This window comes from Leptosomus discolor, chromosome 9 (assembly GCF_034619465.1).
Source record: "Leptosomus discolor isolate bLepDis1 chromosome 9, bLepDis1.hap2, whole genome shotgun sequence".
Taxonomy (NCBI): Eukaryota; Metazoa; Chordata; class Aves; order Leptosomiformes; family Leptosomidae; genus Leptosomus; species Leptosomus discolor.
In genome coordinates this window covers 1,096,789-1,114,899 of record NC_141399.1, presented here as the reverse complement: position 1 = coordinate 1,114,899, position 18,111 = coordinate 1,096,789, and the positions used below count along the sequence as shown (strand labels likewise).

At 52.9% G+C, this 18,111-nt stretch overlaps 1 protein-coding gene across 1 annotated transcript; it reads left to right on the top strand.

The window, feature by feature from the left end:
* Positions 1-1,938: 1,938 nt before the first annotated feature.
* LMCD1 (LIM and cysteine rich domains 1) lies at positions 1,939-17,001 on the top strand. Its single transcript, XM_086470195.1, has 5 exons — positions 1,939-2,027; positions 4,656-4,911; positions 10,219-10,557; positions 16,203-16,418; positions 16,843-17,001. The coding sequence occupies exons 1-5, from the start codon at positions 1,939-1,941 to the stop codon at positions 16,999-17,001; spliced, it is 1,059 nt and encodes a 352-aa protein (XP_086326321.1).
* The last annotated feature ends 1,110 nt before the right edge of the window (positions 17,002-18,111 follow it).

Here is an 18,111-nt window from a genome sequence, read left to right as displayed (position 1 = left end):
TTTTATCTGTTCTGGAGAGCTGGCACATAGCTGAAGAATCAAAAATGTCCTGTTTTTCTGGATGTTACAGGCAGGGTGGAGTGAGTGTGCATGTTAAGACCGTTTTTAAGATGTATTTTTATGAATTCCCAGGATGAGAGGTCTTTTCACTGGCTTCAAAATATCTGGAAAAACTGCAGGTGAAAAATGAGGTGAAAACTACAGGTGAAAGCTGAGGCACAAATGAAGTGGTGGCCCTGTGGGCAAAGTGAGCTGAAAAGGGCCATTTCATACCCTTTGGGCTGTGTTTCTCAAGGATGAGTGGCCTTGTATGGATGCTTAATGTTTCAGTGCAAAAAACCTCTGTAAAGGCTTGTCATCTACCTTAGAACTGGCAGACCAGCGTCTGGCCATTCCTAGACAATCTGTCCATAAAAGCTTCATCCTTATTAGCAACGTGGGGTTTTCCAAGTAAGTTAAATGTCTTTCCTGAGTGCCACCAAATAACCCTTTCCTTTTGAAAGCTGTGGAATATGAGTTTGAATGTCAGAGAAGACCTCTTGGTGCCCCAGGTCTGTGCAGGAGCTTTAAGGAGCCTGGGAGCTGGTGCTAGAAGGGGGACAGTGGGATTCAGGAGGGAGCTGGGAGCAAGTTTGTATTTTGAGAGGGATTAAAGATCTTCTGTAAGAACTTGATGAATGGGAGCAAGCACCAAAAAGGGCACGGTGGTGTGAGACATGTCTGTTAAGCCTTAATGGAAAATGCAGACTGTGAGGGCCGAAGTGGTCAGAAAATTGCAAGACCCTTTATAATGCTTCTTGAGGACTGAAAGTATTAGATTTTTGCAGAGATGGATGACCACCCTGTAGTTTAATCTCTGCACAGGGTCAGATCTGTTGAGATGAGGTGAAGCTCCTGTGATGCTGCCATTGCTTCTGCTGGGGCTGTGTGTCCTGGGGGTTAGGACTGTCCTTGTTTTCTTTAAGTCCATTTTTACAGGGAACAAATGTGTCTTTCAGACAGGAGTCTGAGAGCTTCTGTAAAAACAACCAGGCTGAGATAAATTCAGCACCTCGTGGTGTCACCTCTCCCTGGTGCTTCCTGCAGCCCTTTGTTTTTGTCTCCCATGGTACCCTCCTGCATTCTTCACGTTCAAAAAGCCATGTTTGATAAACCTGTGGCGCAGACACTAAAATAGTTTTATTTTCCGATGTTATTGGCTCCTGTTGTGGTTTTTTTTGCAGTGGTGTCTCCTGTTGGGAGGTTATTAGGACCGTCTCCGTGCAGCAGTGAGCACCCATGTATACAAGTGACTTCTGGTTTCAGTGAGCAGCAGAAAGTGCACCACAACCACAGCCTTTCCCCTGCCTTTCCTCCCTGAAGGCTTTCCCTGCTGTTTCCTGCTCACTGTGGAAACCACCCGTAAAGCCCAGTGCCAGAGGCGTGGAGACATGCCACTGCCACAAAATACCCTTGAGCCCCTGTAGGAAGATCAAGGAGGTCCAAGCGGCAGTAAAGCAGGTTTAGCATCGGGTTATGGCAATGCACCTCTGTGTCTTGTTGTGTGGGATTTCTGACTTGCACAGCTTCATATGCAGTGTTGAAGCTGAATCAAAATAACCTTTTAATGAGACCTGAGGCCTCTGTGCATCAGATTAAGGCAGCTGTCTGGTGTGTGTGTGCTCACTGTTTGATGTGCCACCCCCCATGCTGTTCCAGACATGCCGTCTTCCTGCACTTTGAGGTGAAAAGCTTCATCCCAAGCATCCGTGAATAAATTTGTAGCAGGTCTGCATGGACAGTGGTCAAACGGCATTTGGGAGGTTTGAGGCTTCACAGGATGTAAGGTGTGGCTGAAGAAATCAACATCTGAAGGACAAAACACGATATTAGTACTTGAGTCTTGGATAATCTTTGAGGATAAAGCCTTTCCAACTCCTGTGTCCTGTTCTTTTCCAGATGTCGGTGAGCCAGCCACAGTCAGGAAGAGGTGTGCCTTGTTTACGCTGCAGAGGGACGTGCACGGGCTTCGAGCCACATTCTTGGAGGTAACATCTTGGCCTTGATGTGCTCTGCCCTGACACTGTCCCTTCGGTCCTGTCGGTGTTCAGACTCCAGTGGCTTTGAGTGCAAAGCACTGCAGAGTGCTTGAGTGGTGTTGGGAGGTGCAGAGAGGACACGCTGTCTGGCTAGGACAACCGCTGAGTTAAGATGCTCGTGCTCCGTGCTCTCCATCCCCCTCCCTCAGTGGTCCTGCTGCCTTACTACTTGAGTTAAAATCTCATCCATTAGTGCTTAAACCAAGCTGAGGCTCTCATGCAGTGGGGTGTTTCTCCCCTCTTTTGCTAACACTGCCTGCTTCCTGGGAGTTGAGACTCCTCTGCTACGTTGGGTGCAGGTCTTGGCAGCGAGCTGGGGTTTGGGAGGAGGAGGAGGATGCCAGGGTGAGAGATGGCTCAGCCTGCAGAAGGGTCTTGCCAGCCACAGGACTGTCCCTGGCACAGCCCTGCGTGGTCGGTGCTGTTCACGGGGATGTTGGGAGGGCGGCACGGTGCCGAAGCTGCCACACGCCGCGCTCTGCGCGAGCCACCCGATGCCCCACGCAGTGTGCATGCTGGGGCACGAGTCCTCTGCCTGCACAGATCCTCTGCCTGCCACACGCTGGCTTCCCAGCCTGTCAGGTTGTTTGGGAAGGAGTTAGTGAAAACAAACATGTCCTTGCTTGCTTTGGGGGCAGGGAAATGCGGACCGAAAGGATAATCCTGTCGGTAGGAGCTGTGCCGAGTGCCTGGCTGTCACCCTTGTGCTTGAGGGCGAGCGTGGGTGCAGAGCTGGCAGAGTGAAACAAAGCCGTTGGCGAGGGCTCGGTGCTGCATCCTGCTCGGCAGCGCCGCGGTGGCTCTTGCCAGGCTGTCCTGAGCATCCCGATGGCTGAAATGCTATGCTTAGTGCCCAAAATGTCTTGTTATTTGATACTTTATTTTCAGTTTTTCCTCTTAAAAACACTGATAAATAGCCACTGATATCAGTAGCTGGTGGGAGCCGACCAGTACTGTGTGAATAGCTCGGGGCAGGGGCAGTGGGTGGCTGCCCTGCCCTATCTGCTTGCAACCCAAAATGGGAGATGGGGGGCTCTGAAATGGAAGGGAGCTCTCCAGATGTCGTTAATTAAAGAAGAATTAATGCCCTCTGAGGTTGTCTTGCAAAACACTTGGCTCGTTTCTGCAAGCCTGGAGCAGTCCCCTCTGCAGTGGGCCATGCAGCTGGGTTGCAGCGGTGCACAGGAGCCTGCAGGTGTGCTGTCGGCTCTGCGGTGGTGTGTGCCATGGTGTCCTGCAGCCTTCGGTGCCCCGTTTCAGTACCTCAGCTGTGTGGAAATCCAAACTTTAAAATAGTTGTTTGGTTGAATTGCAAGGGGTTTTTTTAATTGACTCCATTAAAGGCTGGTTTGAGTCATGCTTGTTCCAGGATCCTGCTGAAGTATGTGGGGTTGCATCAGAGTTAGTTTGTCCCTTTTGCTATGAGCGTTTGATGGAAAAGCTGGCCAGCAGAGAGTGGCCTTACAGACTTATCTTTGACTTACAGCAGTTATAAAGTGATACACTTGGGTATCAATTCCTCTTTTAGCAGTCACGTTTTTAATGGCACGCAAAGCTTTGTAAGAGGCGAGGCTAGTGCTCAGCTGCTGGAGACTGAGGGTGGGAGATTTAGTGGTGCTTGAAGGGGTTTCCACAGTTCATGGAAAGTGGCAGCTCCCGAGGGCGGGTGGGAGGCAGCAGTCTGTCAGCGCTGCTGCGGCTGCTTTTGCCTGGGGACAGCACGTGGGGGTTTGCAGCTTTCTGCTCCGTGCTGCTGCGGGTCCCTCTGGGGTGAAAAGCTGGAGGTGAGCGGGCAGTGTGTGCTCACAGCCCAGAAAGCCAACCATGCCCTGGGCTGCGTCCAGAGCAGCGCGGCCAGCAGGTCAAGGGAGGCGATCCTCCCCCTCTACCCTTCTCTAGTGAGACCCCCCTGCAGGGCTGCATCCAGCTCTGGGGCCCCCGCACAAGGAGGACATGGACCTGCTGGAGCGGGTCTGGAGGAGGCAGTGAAGATGCTCAGGGGGCTGGAGCGGCTCCCCTGTGAGGACAGGCTGGGAGAGCTGGGGCTGTTCAGCCTGGGGAAGAGAAGGCTCCGGGGAGAGCTTATAGCAGCCTTCCAGTGCTGAAAGGGGGCTTGCAGGAAAGGTGGGGACAGGCTTTTTAGCAGGGCCTGTTGTGATAGGACAGGGAGTAATGGTTTTAAACTAAAAGAGGGCAGAATTAGACTAGATACAAGGAAGATACTTTTAAAATGAGGGTGGTGAAACACTGGCACAGGCTCCCAGAGGGGTGGCAGAAGCCCCATCCCTGGAGACATCCAAGGTCAGGCCGGACGGGGCTCTGAGTGACCTGATCTGGCTAAAGATGTCCCTGCTCCCTGCAGGGGGATGGGACTGGATAGCCTTTGGAGGTCCCTTCCAGCCCAAACTATTCTATGAATTGTGGTGCATGGCTCAGGCTGCAGGGGCCTTTGGTCTTACGCCATCACCCTGGTCTGTGTTTAACCTTTGGAAGAGGCTGTGTCTCCATGACTGAGCCATCATGTGCTTCCCACGGCCCATCTTGCATTGAAAGGATGATCTCGCTTGTCACTTGCAGGAAAATCTGTAAATCCTGCAAATGCAGCCAGGAGGATCACAGCCTGAGCTCGGACGTGGAGGATGATCGGAAAATTGGGCGCCTGCTGTCGGACTCCAAGTACGCCACGCTCACCGCCCGGGTGAAAGGAGGTGATGGCGTTCGCATTTACAAAAGGAACCGCATGATCATCACCAACCCCATCGTCTCTCGGAAAGACCCCACCTTCGACACCATCACGTACGAGTGGGCTCCGCCGGGGCTCACCCAGAAGCTGGTAAGACAATCCACGGCACGTTTGGCAGGTAGTTGTGTCACTAAATGGGGAACATAACTCAGCTCTGGAATAAAGTTATCGGGGAAAGCGGTAAAACATATGGTTTGCCTCGGAGAGCAAAAATGTGCGTAACACTTTGTATTTTGGAAAACCGCGTAAATAACTGAATAGGCAGGAGAGGGAAATGGACTGCTTTTGGGTTTTTATAGGTTTGCTTACATTTCTACTAGAAGTCTTAATGGGTTTTACAACTAGAAAGCTCACTACTTTGGTAAAGATCATGTCCAATAAAAACTTCGCTGAGGAAAGATCCCATCTCTGCTGTCCTGCCAGTTGTACAATGCCTGTGCAGCCCACGCAGGCGTTTGCACACTCCAAAACCCCAGGCTGGGTGTGGGGTTTGCATGCTCCAAAACCTCCAGGCCTTCTTGGGGTAGCTGGGCTGGGATTTGGTCCTTTCCCAGGAGGGCACCAGGGAGGCAAAGAGCCGTGGGGACACACACAAGGACAATGAATTAACTCCACAGACACATCTCCATGCTCCTAAAGCAACGCAGGTCTGGACCAGGCTGCTGGGAGAAGCAGTGGAGACAAGTGATTTGGGTAGTTTATTTGGGCAGCGGGAGTTGCCCTGGGCTTTGACCTCCCTGTGGAGAGGGAGGGTCCTGCCTTGCCCTTGAGTCTGGTCTCTTGCAAATCTGGCTGTCAGCCTGCCCCAAGACCAGCCAGCACAGGTGGAGGTAGCTAGCTGGGACACTTCCAATAACCTGGGGGCTTTTTCAGCAAACACTTCAGGAAATTGTGCTTCAGTCTGTCTCAAAAGCAGAGAAATTAAATCAATGTGGAAAGAAGTAATGCTGCATCTAAATCCAGCGCTGTTTGCAAATTGTTCTGTTATGGAAACGGGCTTTAATGATAATGGCAAATTACTGTATGAAAGATGACAGTTATTATTTTCTTTTCTTGCTGAGGTAGTTGTTACAATTTTGGATTTAAAATAGACCCAGTGTCTCGGGTTTATTAACCAGGAGTGGAACTAGTGCTCACTCGTGCCTCTGTAAATCCCAGAATGGCCCTAAACCTCCCCAGAACGCAGCCTAGCTTCCTGATGAATGCTGCATCACCTCGGCCCTGGATGAGTGTCCATGGGAATACCGAAGCGCAGCCAGAAGAGTGTGCTTGACAGCACTTACTTGGCGGCTTAATTTCTTTGTAATGCTGCTTTCTTTCATTTTGGCTCTGATTTGCTGGGTAAGTGGGGGAGTGGGGAAAGGGGGCTTAGCTTCCCCTCTCAGTGGGTGGGCAGTTGGGTGGTGGTGCCTCGGGGCTCACAGAAGAGCATCGCCTCAGTGGAAAACAGCCTCCAGCAGCAGCCCAGGGCGACCCCGCGGGCTCGGAGCCCCTCTGCCCAGGGACCCTCGCTGTCCCCAGCAGACTTGCCGAGTTTGCTCCCCCTGGGAACAGGAGCGGGAAAGCTCGTCGTGCCAAGGAGTGCCAGCCTGGAGGAAAGCTGAGCTGAGCTCTGCGGCTGAGTGTCCTGCCCGCAGCTCCTGCCTGTGTGGGCACGAACTGCCCGTCGCTGCTGCCTGAGGAACCCCTCCCACGTTCAGCACTGGAGCTGGGCTTGGTTTTTTTTTCCTTCCAGCTGAACATAGTCTGGTCCAAATGAAAATATTTGTTTAGGTTTTGTAAAGAGAACTTGGGGTAAAAAGGGGAGATGGGGACTGTGGTCCTGTGCCAAGGGCTGGATCCGAAAACAAGACCCCAGCCCAGCTCCTCCTTCCCTCCCGCGCCTGGTTTCCATCCGGACAAGCGATATTGCTGTGTGGGAACGAATGGAAGTGGTTTTCGGCATGTGGAAGTGTTAGCCAGCAGAGCACTTCTTGAGGGAAAGCATTTAACTGGCTTTTAACTGTGGTGTGGTACTAAAAGCGTTATATATTACACTGTCATTAGGGGACAGCTTTTGCTCTTCAAATTAAACAAATAGTTTAAAGCTGCTGAAAATTGCAACCAGATTTTTTTTTAAAGAAGAATTGGGGAAACAAATGTGAAATTGCAGCTGCAGACCTGAGAGGCAGACTGATTATCTCTTAAAACTGAGTTGCACTCACCCCCTTGGAAAGGCTGACCGGGGGTGGCACGAAGCCTGTACTGGGAGTGCAGTTGGGGCCTGTGGTGCTAACTGGAGCAGACCACTGGGCTTCAATGAGGGACTGAGACCCCCACGCACCCAGCTGCCTGGCTGTGTAACGGTAGCGCTGCCGCTCGCAGCCGCCTCTTTCCTTCGGTGGGAGCTGGCCCAGGCGGAATGTTTGTTTAACCAGTGTTTGCCTTCCGCAGGTCCCACGGGAATCGGGGAGCTCGTGAGGGCTGGGGAGAACAATGATGGCACTCTTCCCGCCCAGCCTGATTCATTCAGCACACTGCCCAGCCTGGGGTTTATCCGGAACCCGGGCTCGCTGCTCCGCGAGCTGCCTGCAGGGTGCCGTGCCGGCGCCGTGGGGCAGGGCCGGCTCCTCGCTGTGAAGGGTGCCCGAGCTCTGCGGCTCTGGGCCCCTTTCTTCTGCCGTGGGGCTGAACCCCGACCGTACCCCCTTGCAAGTGCGTGTTTGGGGTGATCCTGAAGGCAGCCCCATGCAGCGGGGGCGGTGGGTCCCTCACCCCCAGCAGCAGATGCCGTCCCTGTGGTGCGGGCGAGGGGGCAGCTCGGAGGGTGCGTGCTTTGTGAGAGCTTTGGAACCCCTTATGGTGCCTGGACAGACTGGAAGATATCTTGGTTCAAGTAAACAGCGTGCAGGAGCTTTGAAGGCAACCTTGATAAATTTTGGCTTGAAGATCAACTTGACAAACTTTAAGGAGAAACGCTGGATGTCAGCCACTCTCGGGATAGTTTAAAAGGGATTTGGGCCAAAAAGCTTTTAGTGCATAACTGACTCGCTCCAGTGATTTCCTTCTGAAGGCAGGCTGGAAACTTGGGATTGTTTTTAATATTGTTGTCCTGAAGTGGATGGTCCAATAACAGGAGGAAGTTCAGAGCGTGTTTTCATTAAGCTGTGCCTGGGGAAGTTATGAAGTAGGTATTCAGGGTTCTTGCGGAAAGTGAAAAGAACAGATCATAACATAGCTCCAATCCAGTAGTTAACAGTGAAAACCTAAAATGCTTTTCCTCAAATATCTGTGTTAGGGCAACATAGTAAAGCCTTTGACCGTGATCATACATGGTAGCAGCAAAAGAAACACCTTTTTGTTACCCTTCACTTTGGGCTTTTGGCGTCAGGTTGAGAGTTTTTTTCCCCTGATCTGGACACAGTTTGACATCTGCAATTATAGCTTTAAGCATTCCCTTGACCAGGGAGTGACATCCCGCCATGTGCCTGGGCAGATATTGAAACCTGCCACTGTCCAACTTGTAATAAAGCCTTGAGACTTTGCTGTTCTCTCCCACTGACGGCACAGGCGTTTTGTTTTGGCCATGGGGAGTGGGGTGCTGGGGTGGAGCAAGACGCTCCAGATGCATGTGCTGGCACAGTGCTGTTCTCGTAGCTCTGGTGTAAGTGTTCATTAGTCTTGGCACGTTTGTAGTGGATTAAGAATCTCTTCTAGTAGGATCCTACCATGCTGCTACTGTGCTAGTGTTCTCGCTGCAGCCAGACCAAGCCAGTGTGCACCGCATAGTGTGTGCTGTCACGGTCATACAGCCTCGAGGCTTTGGTGGCTGCTCTTCCCAGTTGTCAGATACCACCGGCAGTATCCTTCTTGCGTGTGTGAGGCCTGGGAGGAGCTGTCAGAGTCCTTGTCTCTTGCTTCTGTAGTTCCTATCAGGATTTCTCACTTCTGCAAAAGCCATCTGTGCACCAGATCACTTCTACAGCATCCTGCAGCACTCCAACCAGCTATTCCCGAGCAGCACCTTCTCCCACAGGGTGACAGTCCTCCCCCAGTAAAGTTCTGGGTATCAATCCTGCTGTTGCAGAGGCACAATATACTGACATGTTGATGTCAGGTATCGTAACATGCAGTGATGTTAACATGCACCCCAAGAGACAGCGAAGAAGCCCTGCCTCCATTAAATCATTTTTCTGTTGCTATTGCCAGTCTTCAGGCAGGAATCTTGTCCTGAAATGCTGCTATTGGGCTGAGGTGGAAGCTGACTTTGTTTTTACAGACATGATGAGTTCTTCACTGTGGTGCAGATGTTTCTGTGTTTAAAAGGCCGTACTGAACCAGACTATGTACAGTGAACAGTTAATTGCTTCTCTACTTTTTCTTAAAATTAAGTTTTCAAATGCTGACCAAGTAAGAAACAAATCTAATGCAGCTGGATGCTGGTCTTTAAAAGGGAGTGGCAGCGAGCCAACTGGCTGCCCCTTAGCTCTTCACACTACAATAGGAAAAATGCCTTGAGTGGGGAACTCCCTTCCCCTTCGCACCAGGCCAGACGTTAACTGTACCGACGCCCCTGTCCCGCAAATGCTAGTTCAGCGTGGGGCAGACCTCTCGCAGGATCACGGTTTACTCTGCTTTTAAGATAGTGGTTAGTGGCCAGTTGAGCAAGAGACTTTATTTTGGATAGTTTCTTGGTATTTACCTTCCATGCTGCAGGGCATCGGTGACCAAACACCTTCCCTTTACTGCAAAATCAGTAGTTGGGTGGAGTTGGTGGCTGTCGGTGTTACACACTGACTCAACTGCTATGTGACTACTTATTCCTGTATTAAGATTTCTTTTTTTAATTGATAAAAGGGGATCTTTTACTGTAAACTATGCTGCCTGCAGCCCATGGTGGCTATGGTGTGCTCTTGGTGCAGCCCGTGACCTGGTCCCCAGAGCTCTCCCTGTCCTGGCATGAGGCAGTGGGGTTTGATATTTACGGGTTTCTGGTCTTTTTCAGCAGCCTTGTTGTCAAATTACCTGGAATAGTAGCATGCTAATGCCAGCGAGGGAGGGTGGGTTGGGATCTGGGTGCAGTCTAGTGAAGCAAGTCTTTGCTGCTTTGCTTTCCTGGGGAGTCCAGGGTGGGGTTTTTTTAAGACAAAAAAAAAACAACCAAATCCAGAAACCACCCACCCTGTTTTCTGAGGATTAAGTGATTAACAGCAACCCGGCTGCTACTTGCATCTGAGTTGAGCCTTTTATTTTCTGAAGCGTAGGCCGGAACAACTCAAAAGGGAAGGGAAGGGGCACGTTTTCTGCCAGCGCTCCGTAACGCAAGCGGAGCATCTGTTTGCGAAGCACGGGAGCAAAGAAAGCTCGTGCTTCCCTGCCGGAGGCAGCTCGGGGTGACGGTCGGTGCTCTCTGTCCAGGCCATGCAGTACATGGAGCTGATCCCCAAGGAGATGCAGCCCGTGGCGGGGACGGACGGGGCCTGCTACCGCCGGCGGCAGCTGATGAGACAACTCCCGCTGTACGACCAGGACCCGTCCCAGTGCCGTGGCCTCGCTGAGGGCGAGCTGAAGCTGATGGAAGACTTCGTGAAGAAGTACAAAGCCGAGGCGCTGGGCGTCGGGGAGGTGGCACTGCCGGGCCAGGGCGGTGGCGGGAAGGAGGAGGGGAAGCCGCTGCAGGACAAGAGCGTCGCCGCCAGCAAACCCCCCGAGTCCACCAACGGGGCCCTGGAGAGCGCGCCTGCCGGAGGGCCCTACGTGAGTGCTGCGCTCCGGCGGCGGGACGGGCTGGCGGGGGTGTCCCGGCTCGGCTCTGGGTTTGGGGGGCTTTCAGGGGACAGACTCAGTCTCAGCTAGCGGTGGGGGGAAGGTTGCAGCAGCCGGGGTTATCTGTTCCTTGCTCGCAATGCCGCTCCTGTGGGCTTCTCCCAGTCCGCTGCAGCGCTTCGACAAACTCCCGGAGCGGTGCTGCGATGCTTGGCTGCATCACGGTGTGCTCTGGTCCTGCGCTGTGAGAGAGCCTGCTGGGACCCCTCGTGTGCTCCTGCTGAGCACAAGTGCCCATCTAAGGGGTGAGGAGGGGTGGGTTATCTCCTCTTCACCATCTCCCTCCGCAGCCAAGGCTGTGTGAACCACCAAGGTAAGTAAACTTTCCATTAGCTGTAGGAGCTGGGAATTGCGTATTTGGCTTCTTGGCAGCTCTGACAGATTGGGCGTGACGTGTCCCTGGATGACTGTGCATCAATCAGGTGCTCAAGATCAGAAACAGTTTCAGAGTGAGTACTTCCAGCTAAGCTTCCAGACCGGTGCAAGTGGAAAGACTGCGAGTGCCAGGAGGTGATGGCTCAGTGTAATTAATGCAAAGCTGTGAACATAGAGATAGTGCTCCCAGGGCTCTAATCACTCTGGGGGGCTTTGAACAGACCATGCCTGTCTCTGGGCATAAAAATACGTTTCCACAGGGAAATAATTGGGATTCCCTAATACCCTTCTACACTTGTATTCTCCCAGCACTGTCTGGGAGAATTGTAGCTGCTGAACAAACGCTCATCGTAAAATATGGCGAGTGAAAATATTTCATACTGGCCCTTGTGAGGATGACTTGCAGCAGAGGATTTAAAGCTGGGGAAAAAAGAAAGGTGTCAGTGTTTCTAAGGCAAGATTTTTCTAGCCATTGCTGCACTGAGGTTGTAACATGTTAAGAGCAGTTTTCACTTTCATTCCATATTGGGTAATGTCTCCCCTCTGCTAGGGCCTTTTCTATTAATGTGCATCTGACTTTCAGGGTTTGGTGATATAGTAAAAGTTTTTCAGTATTGCAACAAAATACTGAATTGGAAAAAGAATTTTAAGCTAAAAAAATTGCCAAAAAAGGAAGGTTTCCATTAAACTCATTAATAAAAGTCATCTTAGCAATGAGGGTTTATTTAGACTGCAAGTTTGTCCTTCCAAATAAATACATAACTGTGATGTTATTCTCTGTAGTTTAAAGCACCATTTTTCTAGAGGCGCTAGCTGAAAAATGGAACAGCTTCACAAGCGGTTGCAGGAGATCCACTCTGACCAGCGCACTGTGCCGCTCAGCTCCCGGCGGACTGAACAGAGCTCCTGCTTCCCCCTCCATAAAACACCACCCGTTTTAAATTCGATCTCCCATGCAGGAATTAGTGCAGCTGACCGGCTACGACTGGGCTGTGTCCAAGATCTGAAATGTGCTAAACCTCCAGAAGGTCTATTGGCTTTCGCAAAACCTCACTGGAAGAGAAGTTCTGCTGTAGAAAAACGAGATAAGCGCTTTACTTTGCAGTATGTGTGAGGCTGAACGCAGATGTGAGCAGAAGGAGTTGTACGAAGACAAAGAATGGATGTAAAGGGCCTGAGAACTGAAGTGCATGAAGCCAACGATAGTGGAGGCTTTAATGTTGTCGATTTAGTCAGGGTTGAAATGTAGATGAGCGCACTCCAGATGTGGAGGTTTAGGTACCTCTCCCCTTGTGTGACCATCTCCTGTGTGTCTCTGAAAACTTGGCTGTTAAACACGATGCCTGCTCACAAGACTGAGGAAGCTCCCCCGAGCCTCCCTCCACTGCTGCTCTCTGGGATGCCGCAGGTGATGCCCACCAGTGCCACCAGCCTGCCTGGGGCCGTGCCAGGGCATCCTCAGCAGGATTGCAGCAGTGAAAAGAAGATATGCATCTTTTTGAGACAATACGAGTGCCTTTGGTTCAGGGGCATAGGGGAAAACAGGGTGCTGAATGGCTTATTTTGGAGATCCTGAGTCTCAGGCAGTTTGTGTGATGTTTCTTCATTAAGTCCATTAGAAGTAGGGGACAGATTTGAATCTATTAAATACCAAATCTCTTAATCAGCACCAGCAGCTTGATTTCTCCCTAATTCAGATCAAGATGTGAGTCTGAACTATAGGTTTCTGAAGGTTGGAGGGGGGGATGGGGAACACTAATAAAAACCTCCACTACCCTTGCTGTAGAAGAGAACAAACCCAGAAAGCACCAAAGCTGCACCAAGAAACAAGCTGGAATGATTCCTTGGGTGTTTGTGTGGTCCCTGTGCAAAGGTTGTTAAACCTCTTATTGCACACCCAGGCCAGCTGTGTTGAAATTGGTGTGTAAAGGAAAACATACAGGGCTGATGTAAATCACCAGGAGAGAGGCATCTGAGCTCAAATAGCTTTTTGAACTTGTCTGGGCTGCAGAGAGGGGCCCCAGCACTGTAGTAAGTCTGTCCTACGAGCTGAATGTTCTCCACCAAGCGTAAAATCATCTTTAACCCCCTCAGAACCAGAAAGTCTTCTGGTGTTATAAGCTGCAGTGTTGGAATCGAATCAAATACTGAGGCAGTTGATCAAAACGAGCCATTGTCCCAAAAAGCTTGAGGCCAGCCATGCAGTGAGTGCTCAGGGGAAGCCTCGTGGTGGCTGGGGAGCTCCTTCTGTGGGAGCTCGCACTGCAAAGCAACAGCCAGGGGAGAGAGCAACTTTGACAAAGCTTAGGAGACAGGGACACTTTCTTGGCTGACACCTCTGGTAACTGCTAATAAAGTCTTCACTCTGCTCCCAATGCGATGGAGATGTAAACTGAGCACCCAGCTGTAATCCCATCTTAAATTTGAAGAGACTTTTTTTTTTTTAAATTGTGGAAAGGGCAGGGGGATGGAAGTTATGTGATGCTTAGGAAGAGCCCTGTGAATAATTGCCCCAGAAAGAAACAGCAAAATAAGATGTTTTTCTAACAGTTCTTAGTGGCAAGAAACTTGAGCTGGGAGTTGGAAAGCTGCTCGTGTTTGTTCTCTCTCTCAGATCTTGCAAGATAAGCAGGGCTGGGTTGGATGGGCCTGGCCGTTTCTCTGGGGGTGCCAGTGTGGAGGCAGCTGCAGGGCTGGGCGCTCTGGTGCCTGGAGTCACCCGAATCTGGTGCCTTGGGGAGGTATCGGGGCGTGGGGGAAGAAACACAGCCTCAGTCCTGCGGGACGGGTGCGGAATTCATCGGTGCCCGTCTGCCCTCACCGGTGTGCTGGCAGCAGTGCTCTGCCGGCCGCTCCCCGCCGAGTGTGGCACCTTCGCCTTCTCGTTCTCTGGCTCGCACAGTCCCGAAGCGGCGCGGCTCCTGCGCCGCCCGAGGGCACTCCTGGCCTGGGGAGCGCTCAGCGACGCGTCTGAAGCCCTTCGCAGAGCAGACAGATCCCCTTTCAGACGCGCAGGAAAGCCAAGCCAGGAAACATTTTGTCTTTCCTCTCGCGCTGCCTTTGCTCATCGTGCTGGCTTTCCTGGTAAAATAGGAGATGCCCGTCGGCGCGGTGGAACCGCTCCCAGGATGGCACGGGGCGGGCAGTTCCTGAAAATCCAGACTGAACGGAGGAGGAGGCGATAGCACAACGCGTGGTGTGCTGGAAATCATGGCGACAAGGCGAGGAGCGGCCACTTGGTGGGTGTAGATGGGCCTGTGGCCGCCTGCTCTGTAAAGGGAGAAGTGAGTTTAAGAAAACTCCCGAGGTGCAAAGAAGAGTCTTTTTAGCCCTCGGGCTGTGAATGAGCAAAGGGCTGGATGTGGTGGGGAGCTTGTCTTTAGTGTGACGTTTGCAGAGCTCCCAGAGAAGCTCTGTGCCCCCAGAGAGGCTGTTTCTGCTGCTGCTGCCCTGGGGTGTCGCAGGGAGGATCACCGGGGGGTCCTGCACTCCCAGCGCAGGGTTCCCCGTGCCGTGGTGGCGTCAGGCTCTTGTTCCTCAGGACCTGGACCACAGCTGCCCCGTGGGGGGTCCCCCTCCTCTGTGCCTGCCCCATCCCTGGTGTCCTGCAGCTCAGGAACGGTTAGTTCTGCTGAGAAATTTTACTGTTGTGTCTCTTCTACCCCCCTATTAGAAGCTCGTTCACTTATAATCGGAGCGTTCGTAAGCGAAGTCATCGTCTGAGCACAAGGAAATTCCCGACCCTGTGCTGCCTGGAGCGTGCTGGAGAGGGGGCGATGCTGGAGGGGGGGACGCCGCTGTGCAGACGCCCTGGTCGGGCGCAGCAGCTTAACGCTGGCTGCGTCTCGCTGCGCCTCGCTTTCCTGGAGCCTCAGCCAGCCTGCTGCGGGGATCGCTGGGGAAGCCTGGCCGTGCCGCCGAGGGCTCTGCTGGAGGAGACTCCAGCTGCTACTGAAGAGCGTTGCTTCTAGGGAGCGACAGAGCACAGGCTCGGAGCTGTTCGCCTGACCTGGCCTGTCCAGACTTAGCTGGGAACTTAAACAAGAGCCATCAGCTGTCGGCTTCAGAGAGGAGAGCTTGAACGCTCGCCCTTAACTAGTCGCAGGATCGCTCTGTGGGCACAGATAAAGAGTGAACCCAGTTGGTCCTGTGTGCAATGTGCAGAGATGGCAATTAATCTTCAGATTAACCGAGTCTAATTGTGTCTCTTTGGGCTGTTATAAATTGAAAGCCCTGAGCTGAGGTCTGTAGAGTGACATCTGTCTTAGGCATAGATGTATGTATCAAAAAACAGTGAGAAAAGAACAAAAGTCCTCACCTCTATACAAAATAACGCCTTTGATACACTGCGCTCCGGCACCGTAGGATGTCTTAACTCTTTCTCGGAAAACCTTTGGATTTTATTTCAGCATGGAGGGTGTCCAAAGGACTGGACACTTACCTGATGGTGGGCAGTGCTGTGCTTACCTGCCCGAGGCTCTGGCTGGAAGAAAGTAAACACTATCCCAGGTGAAGGCTGGCAAATACGTATTTATAACGACTTTTAATTATATTGCAGTGTGACACTGTGTCCATAGGTAGCACCAGTCCGAATGTTTGCGCAGGATGTGGAGTGAGAGACTGGGAGGTGTTGGTTCTGTTGGCCACGAGTGCTCTGTGATGATGCTGTCTGTGGTGTCTGAGTCCTGCCGCACAACTGAGATGGTTTTCCCAGCACTTTTCTCGACCTGTCACCATTGCTTTCTCTTCAGTCCAGTGTTTCCTTGCTCTTCCACCTCGCTGCGCTGTTTCTCATTTCGGACTGGTGTGTTTGCTGGGCTTTCCAAGCTGATGCAGCTGTAGAACCTGGCCTTGGTGTTCCCAAGTTGCCCTTCACAGAACAAGGGCTCAAACGAAAACAACCGAAGCCACACAGCTTAGCAGTCCTGGAATTAAGTGATTTAATTCCGCTGCCCTCTGTGGTGCTTTGGGATGTCAGGCGGGAGCACAGTGGGTCCTTCAGGCTATGTGGGAGTGGGAAGCGTTGAGGCCATGCTTGGAGATCGTGGTGATGTGCGCGGCTAACGGTGCTTCTCACCGGCCGTGCGGTTGAGAACGGCGCGCTGAAAAGAGGCCGTGAGTCGGCACGTCCGAGGAGTAAATACCCACCCCGTGTGCTCAGCGTCCTGCCCGACGCTCACGCCGGTGCCTCTCTGTTGCAGCGCTGCGAGACCTGCAAGCAGGCGGTGCCGGGGGACTGCCCGGTGGTGTATGCCGACAGGGCCGGCTACAGCCGGCAGTGGCACCCGGCGTGCTTCGTCTGCTGCCGCTGCGCCGAGCCCCTCGTCGACCTCATCTACTTCTGGAAGAGCGGGGCCGCCTGGTGCGGGCGCCACTACTGCGAGAGCCTCCGGCCGCGCTGCGCCGGCTGCGACGAGGTAGGGACTGGCTGCCGTCCCCGCGCTTGCGCTGGGGCCTGGCGCGGGTCGTTCGGGGCTTCCCCGGTGCGTGTCTTGCCCTGCTCGCCTACCCCTGCCTCCCGCGGCGCCTCCGGGGGCGGCAGCCTCCTGGCGCTGGTCGCCAGGGCTGCGGCTGCTGGGGGAGCTGGCGGTGCCTGAGGAAAATGGGGTGAAGCAGCGCGATGTTTGTGGCGGCCTCGTGTCTGTCTCAGAGCGCCAATCCCGGTCTAGTTGCACTTAAAACCTGACGGTTTTGTGGCACTCGGGAGCGGTCCTGCGCTGTTGATTTACCTGTTCCCAAAGCCTGGTCTTCCTGGCTGACGGGCTTGGTGGGAGGCTGGTTCGCCGTGCTCCGGCGTGGCGAGATGGGGGGGGAATGAGCAATTGTCTGTCTGTGCCGTAGATCATCTTCTCGGAGGACTACCAGCAGGCGGAAGGGATGGCCTGGCACAAGAAGCACTTTGCCTGCCTGGAGTGCGAGACGCTGCTGACGGGCAAGCCCTTCGCTGTGGACAACGCCAGCCTCCTGTGCACGACCTGCAGCAAGAGCAAACGCCTCTGAGCGGGGAGCAGCCCGGGGGCGAAGCGGGCTCCCCAAGGTCCCACCAGGACTAGGGTCATTTGACAAGTACGGGAGAAGGGGAAGGTTAAAAAAAAAAAAAAAACAAAAACCAAATTAGAGCCTGGCTATTCACTTGCAAGCGACTAAGTGCCCCCTTGCATCCAGTGCAGCTTGCAGGAGAGTATTTCCTTGGGGAGGAAGCAAAGGAAACTCATACGCCTGCGGGTGGGAGGTGCACAGCGTGTATAACTAGGGGGGACTGAAAAGGAGGTTCTGTCTTGTGCTGGTTTTTTTATAAAGTCTCTCCAAGCTTCTTATGACTAAAGTCTTGCAATAGTCTTTTGGAATAACGCATCTCAAAAGTAACTTTTGGCATACTAAACCTACGGCCGTGGTGAAAAGCAAGGGTTGTTCGTGTCTTTTGAAATCCGTACTGGAAGTTTACGCTAACAGGCTGCTGACAACTGTACTAAAGCAAGGAGTTTGATGAATTTCATTAACCTGGGTGATTACTTTCTGAAAGCAACTGATGTAAAATTGCACACCTAGCTGTAGCTTTCTGCTCCGCAGGGTACAACGATGCGAGAGGAACAGGCTGGCGCAGGGGGCCACGGGTTCACCGCTGGCGAGAGGGGAAAGGTGCAGCTCTGCCCCGGGACGCCCGCCTGGCTCAACCCCTGTGAGCTTTAGCCCTGAAACTGGAATGCAGAAGCATTCCTGGCAGGTCCCCCGCCCCCGACTGGGGGCTCCCCGGCCTCCGGGTGCCTCTTGTCGCAGGCGAGCGCGTTTCCACAGAGCAGCATTGTGTTCCTACCGCCGCGCTGGAGGTTGCGGAGCATTTAAAGTGTGGGCCTCTCTTTCGGCTGGGGTTGACCAGGATTTTTATGGAAAACAGCTTTCCAGCCTAAACTGTCGTAGGGGTCGTGCCTGGAATGCTGCAATGCCAGTTTTTCCCTGTAATACATCAATGACCCCCTCCAAGTACCCGGGAGCTGTACCTTCCCCTCGGAGCTGGCAGCACCCTCGCCCTGGGCTCTGCCCTGCTCCTTGTCCCGCAGCTCTCCCGTCCCCAGGGGAGGTCCCTGTCACCTCTTGGATCTGATAGGGGTG